The sequence below is a fragment of the Elgaria multicarinata genome, chromosome 16 (genome assembly GCF_023053635.1).
Source record: "Elgaria multicarinata webbii isolate HBS135686 ecotype San Diego chromosome 16, rElgMul1.1.pri, whole genome shotgun sequence".
Taxonomy (NCBI): domain Eukaryota; kingdom Metazoa; phylum Chordata; class Lepidosauria; order Squamata; family Anguidae; genus Elgaria; species Elgaria multicarinata.
Genome location: NC_086186.1, coordinates 18,401,551 through 18,409,844, shown reverse-complemented (window position 1 = coordinate 18,409,844; position 8,294 = coordinate 18,401,551). Strand labels below are relative to the sequence as shown.

The window sequence follows — 8,294 nt, the reverse complement described above, 5'->3', positions numbered from 1 at the left end:
TCTTGTCTACACAGTCCTAAGTGGAAATGCTCAGGATCACTGGAAGCTGATCCCTGTCTGCAAAATAGGCTCAGTTTCAGCACCTTGGATAGCTCCTAAGGAAGTCTGGGTGGGCCCTGGCTGAATCATAGAATAGTAGAGTTGGAAGGGACCTAAAAGGCCATCGAGTTCAACCCCTTGAAGCCCAGAATGGATTCACAGCCCCGACGAAATCGGAGCCCCCAATCTCCATTGCCCAGGATTGAATTGAAGAACTTCTGTGGGTGAGGGAGGCAAATCTTCTCCCATGGAGGTACGGCCCTTCCCCAGAATTCTGTGAGAGGGAGCAAAGGATCTGTTCCAGGTCGTTCCGCACATCCCTTTCATCACCGTGGTTGCCAGGTTCCATCGGGGAAAGCCGTGACTTTCGGATTGATATAAAACCATTAATGGTTGCTGGCATACCTAGTCCCTTATTTATTTTTAAGCAGGGATGCAGAACTCCCAGCCCTAATCTGGCCTGCTGGGCTCCCCAATCCAACCGGCAGAACCTCCTTGGGTTCCTCCATAGAGTGCAGGTTTTTGTTCATGTCAAAAAACATACATAGCGGCAGCCATTATAAAAGGCATGTGCACATTTAAATGGTAGGGTTTTCTTACAATAAGTACAGCGGTGGACCTCAGAAAAAAAAGTTGCCCCACCCCCACCCCGATTTTGATTTTATTGCAGAGGTGACACAGCACATTTAACTCTCTGTGCTGTTTTTCTTGTTGTTTTTCACAGCTCATCATGTGACACATGGGCGACAGCAGCAGGGCCCGGTAAACCCCACTTACCTTTCCGGCGGAGCTCCGGATCGAGGCGAAGGATCCGCCTTCACCTCAATCCTCTTCGCCACGCTCCGCCGGCCCCCCAACCCTCTCCGCCTCTGCCTTAAGGGCAGGCGAAGCCCCCCGCTCCGCTTCTAATTCGCCGGTCCGATTAGAAGCGGAGCACGTCCCTAGCCCCCAGGGTCCAATGTGTGTGCCTGGTTTCATTGGGATAGTTTTGTGGCTGGTTTATTAAGATTTTATTTTAATTTTGTTATTTTATACTTTTGCATACCACAAGATTGACCCGAGTATACTGCTACCTGCATTTGATTTCTTAACAGTCTTGTTTTGGGTTCAGTTCTGTCAGTACCAGGACACAGAGTTTGCTATTAGCAGGAGTAAGAAAACCACAAGCATTTTCTCATGTTTTGCACATCTATTACGACACTGATTTTTAATCAGCTTTGCAATGTACAGCTCTTATGACTAAGGGAAAAAAAAACCCTTGAGCCTTTTATTGCCAATCTGCTGCAAAATATACCCTCACTTTCATCATCACAACACCTTTGATCCACATATCCTGGCATCTATGCCTGATATCCGTAGTGCATGTACGTACATCAGCATATCTTTGCCAATTCAAGTCCAAATACCGATGTAAAGGGAGAGAAGGTGCTTAATACAGATTATAGTAGAGGGAGAGAAAAGCATTCTAGTGCCTAGAGAGCTTTTGTGCTACTTGATATACAGTCGTAATTATTTTCCTCATTAAAACCTGGAGGTTACTGGAAGAAGAAATAGGCGAGGAGGACACAGTGAGGTATCCAAGCTGATCTGCTATAATCGTCATACTCTCAGAGGAATCTATGTTGCCCTGAGCATCTTGGAAAAAAGCTCTATCCTATTCTGTGTCCTTATCCGAACGAGGCGGCCACCTGTCCATCCTGCAGAAGCTTCTGATTGGTCCATGGCGTTGCATCCTTCTTGCCCGCCTCTTTCCCTATGGTCCCCTGTCAGTCATCCAGGTGCTGCTCCTCCCACGTGGACGTTGGGATGGCGCTGTAAGGGTCCATGATGACTTTGGCACAGCGGATAATCATGACGATCAGGAAAAGGCAAAGGAAGACGAAGCATGCTAACGTTAGTCCTTTGTCCACGTCGACAAAGGGAGGTTCGGGTGTTGGTCCTTCCATTGTTTGTGTCTCTCCACATCAGGGTTAGTTCCTACTGCTACCATCATTTTACACCTGCAAAAAGACAACCAGGATGTGACTGAAGGAAGGGTCAAGGGGGTCCCATTGGTATCCATGGGGGCATCTCCTTAGGAGAGGCATGGGCAACACGTGGTCCTCCAGATGTTTTGCCTACATTTCCCATCATCCCCCACCATTGACTGTGCTGGTTACAGATGATGAGAATTGGAATCCAAAACATCTGGACGGTGGCATGTTGCCTATCATTTCCTTAAGATTTTTTAGTTCGTGAATTAAGGTGTTGATGCACCCATAAGAACCTATCCAGGAACTGGGAATAGCCTCTTCTCTGCCCATCAAGGACAGTCAGGTTGGCAAGTACCAGAGACTGGGTCTTTCCAGTGGTGGCCCCCTTTTACATTGGTGGAATTGTTTGGTCCTCCTCACTACTGGAATGTAGCCCCCAAGAGCTTTTCTGAAATGGAATTCTGCCCATGGGCTGAAAGAGTCTCCACCCTCTTGGTTTAGAGGCTCCAGGTGAAAACTCACCTGATGCACAGGGTGGGTCACTGCTGTGTAAGGAATGGGTTCTTGTCATACACTCTGGATTGGTCTGATAAGCGATGGTTAGGCCCGCTATGGTAAAAGAACAAAAGGTGTTAATTTTACTCTTAGAATATCTCCTGCCGTGTTAGCAATTAACGTTTGCTTTCTTTGTTTAATTTATCAGCCCCTCCCCATCCCAAAAATGATTAACCCCTTGATCACACACACAGATATTACACTTGTATACAGATAAGGCCAGGATTAGATACTTCACCATCTTTAAAATAGTCACAGGGACATAATAGCACTGGAACCATCCCAGCCTTGAAGTGCCTTCTGACAAGGGCATTAAAAATATAACCAATACAAAGAGTTTTATTTAAACAAAATAGAAAAGAAAAAGGAAAGAAAAAAAGCACAAAATGGAATTGGTGGTGGTGGTGGTAAAATCTATTTGAATCACAAAATTATCAGTAATAAAAGTACAGGAATAGTAGAGTGTGGTGAGCTAATTAACTTCTTCTTTCCCCTGTTTGAACAGGAAAAAATTGTGTTTAGATGGGCATTTTCAAAAGTTGCACACCTAAATGCATTGCTTTGCCTGCAAAATATGCCTGCCTTCTGGAATGGGAAGAGGGAGAAGTTCTGACCTTAAATCAATGGAAACAGAATTCTTGTGCAGCCCTTTTATGTTTGTGAATGCAGTTTTTGAAGTCCCCACACAACTGGGTGGAAATTAGGCCTAGGAAAAAGCTTTGTGGTGAGGCAGGTGGCTACCAGGAGGAGGGCCTTCTCTGCTGTGGCACCCCAGCTGTGGAATGAGCTCCCTAAGGAGGTTCGCTTGGCACCTACATTATGTGCTTTTAGATGCCAGGTGAAGACCTTTTTATTCTCCCAGCATTTTAACAGTCTATCAATAAATTTTAACTTGGTGTTTTAAATTCGTAATTTTGCATTGCTGCTGTTTTTATCTGGTTGAGTTTTTATATTGTATTTTATATTATGGTTTTATACTTTTTTATATACTTTGAATGTTTTTAATTTTTGTGAACTGCCCAGAGAGCTCCGGCTATTGGGCGGTATAGAAATGTAATAAATAAATAAATAAATAAATAAATAAATAAATAAATTGCAATAATCCCCAAGCAACAGTAGCAATCTGTCCTGTTGCAGGTTGTATATGCTGTTACACTTAACTCATCAACCATAAACTTATTTTTCTTAATAACCAATGCTCCATTTCCTTCCTACTCTCACCCACCCTGATGAGTTGGAGACTCTTTCCCATTTGATTTTCTAGAGTAAACCCAACCATATACTGTCAATGTAATCAAGAGATAAAAGAATTGATAATGAATTTGTTAACAGCTGCTAGATTAATGATATCCAGGAACTGGAAGGTTCAAGGGGATTACATATAGAAGATTGGTACAAAGAAATATGGGATATTGCTATTAATAATAAATTAACATGTAACATGACACTCAGAAGAGGAATGATAAAAACGAATGATTTTGAAGTAATATGGAAACTTCCGTAACCATGGCCACCTTATGAAAGATAATTCCACCCCACCCTTGCCCCCTCTAAACTTTAATGTGAAATGGATGTTCCCGTGAGACAGCCTGAAAGCTGCTCAATTTCCTCCTACCTATTCAAAATTACAGTGATGTATCTGCCTCTAATTTCAGTTTCAGCTCCATTAAACAGCAGACTGGATGGTTAATGATATTGCATTGTCTCTGATCACCCCACTCGGATTTAAAACAAAAGAAAACCCTCTTGCTTCTCTGATCATGAAGTGAAATACTGCTGATGGATAAAGACAGGCCAGTGACTTCTGAGTGTGGCTGGGGAACATGGGTGGGAGGGTGCTGTTGCACCATATCCTGCTTTGTTGGTCCTTGGTTGATGGCTGGTTGGCCACTGTATGAAAAGACTGCTGGACTAGATGGACAACCAGTCTGATCCAGCAGGGCTCTTCTTCTATTCTTAAAATTAATTGTCTTTTCCTGCTAAAGTTCTTTTAGAGAAGAAACCAGCTCTTTATGATAGACCACAAATGCAGCGGAATGACCTACAGAATCCTTTTGTCTGACCTTCTAGCTCCTTTTGTGTGTTTTCTTTTCTTCTGTTTTAGGAACTTCCTTCTATTAATTATATAATCTGGAGAACTGCAAAAGCTCTTACATGCCCCATTTAATTCATGCCCAGTCTCTCGCTAGTTCTATCTCTGAGGCCCGGAGACATCGGCTAGTGTTTCCCTAGTACGTTCAACCCATGGTTCCTCTGGAAATGAAAGGATATTTATAGTAGTTGCAAAATGGAATTTTACAAATCACTAGTCTAGAAAGAGAACATTTTGTAAGGATGGCTCATTCATGTCCTTCAGGCAATCCACGGTAAAAGACTCTATGGTTTGGCACGTCTATCACGGCCATTTATTTCTGGTGCATCTAACACCGTGATTTATTTCATTATTTGGTGCATCTAACATGGAAATTTATTGCATTTTAGTTCTCCCAGTGGGTGGACCAAGATTATACGCAGATTTTTTTAATTAAAAAAATTCAGTAAGTAAACATACAATGTCTAAAGTTCAGAAGGAGGAGTAAAAAAAAAAAAAAAAAATGGAGGGGGGACAGTCCTGCCAGAAAGAATTTTAAAGGGATATTTCTGGACAGGTGTAGAAATTAAGCTGAAGCACAATTAATTATTTAAGGCGGGGGGGGGGAATGCAAAGTATCCATTTAATCACTTCGTGGCAACTTGCTAAATTAGGATCCCCTTCAACAACTTTAATGGGTTTCTTTTTCATCCACATATGAAGCACTTGACTTAGCTTGCTAATTGAATCAACGTTCCCCTAGCAACAATATAGATGAGTGGAAATTCCAGGCAGGATAGATACTAAATTACTTCGGGGTGGAGTGGTATTTTGTTTCGCTTTGTGTGATATTTTTTTAAAAAAAGAGAGGAACAACAACAGCAAAAACTACAGCAGAATGCTTGAATGTTGATGTTCCAACTTTAGGAAAACGTATTTGTTCTATCTCAGGGGTGGGCAAACTACGGCCCCAGGGCCAATGCAGCCCTCAAAGCCATTTCATGCAGCCCTCAGCCTAATTTAAAAAGGGCTCTGCATGTGATGCACTCAAGCCTCTGGCAAGAGCAAGGTCTCTCTTTCCTGGCAGCCTGTTGTGAAATCCGTCCAACGTGTGTTTTGTAGATTGTACACTGTTATTCGTTCCAGCGTCCATTCATACAGCGATTCAATTCTCCCCCCACCCCCCCGTCATGCAGAAAACTACGCAAACAATTCCATAAGAAAGTTCGCAACAATTTACGTAATGGATGTGAGTACATAATGTTTCACGTCCCATCCCCCCCCCCCCCCGGTTCCATTTTACTTTTCCCTACATAACGTTGAAGGTCCCCTGTTCCCTCTGACTTTTTGCAGCATGGCATATTTTCCAGCAGAAATGTGTATTTTCCAGTGAGTAAAAGATCAAATCTGGAAGTCTGCAGACTCTGTGCAGACTGGTGAGGCCAGTCTGCAGCGGATTCTGCAGGACTGACCCTTAGAAATCTGATCCATTTTAGCTCATCTTCAATTTCCCCAGCATCCCTAGGACCTACATCGGAACACGACCTTCCTTTTATGAGTGGCTGGCTCAGGACAGTACCAGCTCCATCACATTGCTCCTCCCCTCTCACTACCATTGCTATCAGCTGCTCTCATCGCTACCACTTGCTTGCTTGACAAGGAGAGAGCCGGGTTTCTCAAAAACCTCCTGCCTTCAGGGGAGACAATGATGAGGCCTGCAAAGTAATCCACAAAGCTTTATTTAAGCAATAAACATCTCTTCCCACCTGAAGAGAGCCTAATCTCTTGGAACCTCCCCTCTAGGCAAAACTATGCAAACTAAGGGAGACAATTGTTCTTTCAATGAGAATGGAAAGCCTTTTCCCAAAACGCGTTAACTTCAGAGGTAAGTTCTGAGGCGGCTTCTAACTTCCTCTCACCTTCCTTTCGCTCCGCCCGTTTTAGTCTGCGGCATACTCTAGGATTGGCTAACCTGTCGGTGCGCTCTCCTTCGGAAGAATTTTGGTTTCCCATTGAGTGTGTATGATTTACCCTTGATGAGATAAGCCCTGGAGTGAAACCACCACCAGCCCGTGAGAGCTTTCTCCCCCACTGGTACAGGCTGGCCTGTGTGTGGCGTGGACTCCTCTACTTCAGAATCTGATTCTGATTGATTATCTGAAACACCTTCTTCCAAAACAGGAGGGAGCAGGGTTAGACAGGGTTAGACTTGGCTCCGCAATACTACAAACGAGAAAGATCTTGGAATTGTTGTAGATCACAAGCTGAATATGAGCCAACAGTGCGATATGGCTGCAAGAAAGGCAAATGCTATTTTGGGCTGCATTAATAGAAGTATAGCTTCCAAATCACACGAGGTACTGGTTCCTCTCTATTCGGCCCTGGTTAGGCCTCATCTAGAGTATTGTGTCCAGTTCTGGGCTCCACAACTCAAGAAGGATGCAGACAAGCTGGAGTGTGTTCAGAAGAGGGCAACCAGGATGATCAGAGGTCTAGAAACAAAGCCCTATGAAGAGAGACTGAAAGAACTGGGCATGTTTAGCCTGGAGAAGAGAAGATTGAGGGGAGACATGATAGCACTCTTCAAATACTTAAAAGGTTGTCACACAGAGGAGGGCCAGGATCTCTTCTCGATCCTCCCAGAGTGCAGGACACAGAATAACGGGCTCAAGTTAAAGGAAGCCAGATTCCAGCTGGACATCAGGAAAAACTTCCTAACTGTTAGAGCAGTGCGACGGTGGAATCAGTTACCTAGGGAGGTTGTGGGCTCTCCCACACTAGAGGCCTTCAAGAGGCAGCTGGACAACCATCTGTCAGGGATGCTTTAGGGTGGATTCCTGCATTGAGCAGGGGGTTGGACTCGATGGCCTTGTAGGCCCCTTCCAACTCTGCTATTCTATGATTCTATGACACCGGGAGCATCTGATACACCCATCTGATGCTCCTCCTCCTCCTCACCACCTCTGTTGTCTAAACCCAAGCGAGAGGCAGGTGAACAAGCAAGTTGCAGTGCTGAAGAGGAAGAGCAACTTCACCAGACTCCTGCCAGCGGGCCCCAATGGGATGTGGCCCCTCAGCTGGTGCCCCACCATGCCTACTGTTGGCACTGATCCTGGCTCAGGACACCCGTGTGAGCCCTTTATTACTTCTCACTACACTATACCATGTTGAGGTTGAAAGTTAATGAGATTGAACATAGATAGTGATGATCTCTCTTGTGCAGATTAATAGACTAACGAGGAATATTTTAAAATGCTTATAAAAGGCCCATCTTGCAAGACTGCAGATCCGTCTAAATTTTGCCGATAAGCGGATAACTCTTAATAGCTCTAGGAAGAGGCTCAACATTTTAAAATAGGACATTTTAACACCTCTGGTGGTAAACGTTCATAAAAAAACCCATTTGGAAAATCCACTTCTTTTTGCTCACGTCTGGCGTGCCGTGCTGTCAGTCTCCAGCCTGACACAATTATTCATGTCAGTTATGCACTATAGTCCATATATCACAATCAACCTGGCGCTTTCATTTTAATAATCTGCAGGGTGACTCGTAATATGTTTTCCATTCTCCTGTATTTAAAAACCGTTCATGCATCAAGCTGTTCAGGCCATTACTTAAGTCCAGAGCATTACACCACTTGGCAAGATTAACCTTC

At 44.0% G+C, this 8,294-nt stretch overlaps 1 protein-coding gene across 1 annotated transcript; it reads right to left on the bottom strand.

Annotated features, from left to right (window-relative positions):
* Positions 1 to 1,680: 1,680 nt before the first annotated feature.
* Positions 1,681 to 2,778, bottom strand: CTXND1 (cortexin domain containing 1). Its single transcript, XM_063142459.1, has 2 exons — positions 2,535 to 2,778; positions 1,681 to 2,039 (listed from the first exon to the last, which is right to left on the bottom strand). Exon 2 carries the CDS (start codon positions 1,983 to 1,985, stop codon positions 1,806 to 1,808), a length of 180 nt encoding a protein of 59 aa, XP_062998529.1. The 5' UTR covers positions 1,986 to 2,039; positions 2,535 to 2,778; the 3' UTR covers positions 1,681 to 1,805.
* Between the last annotated feature and the right edge of the window lie 5,516 nt (positions 2,779 to 8,294).

Bases quoted from the DNA above. Each gene is read 5' to 3' on its own strand.
- CTXND1 (XM_063142459.1), bottom strand. From the start codon at position 1,985: ATGGAAGGACCAACACCCGAACCTCCCTTTGTCGACGTGGACAAAGGA.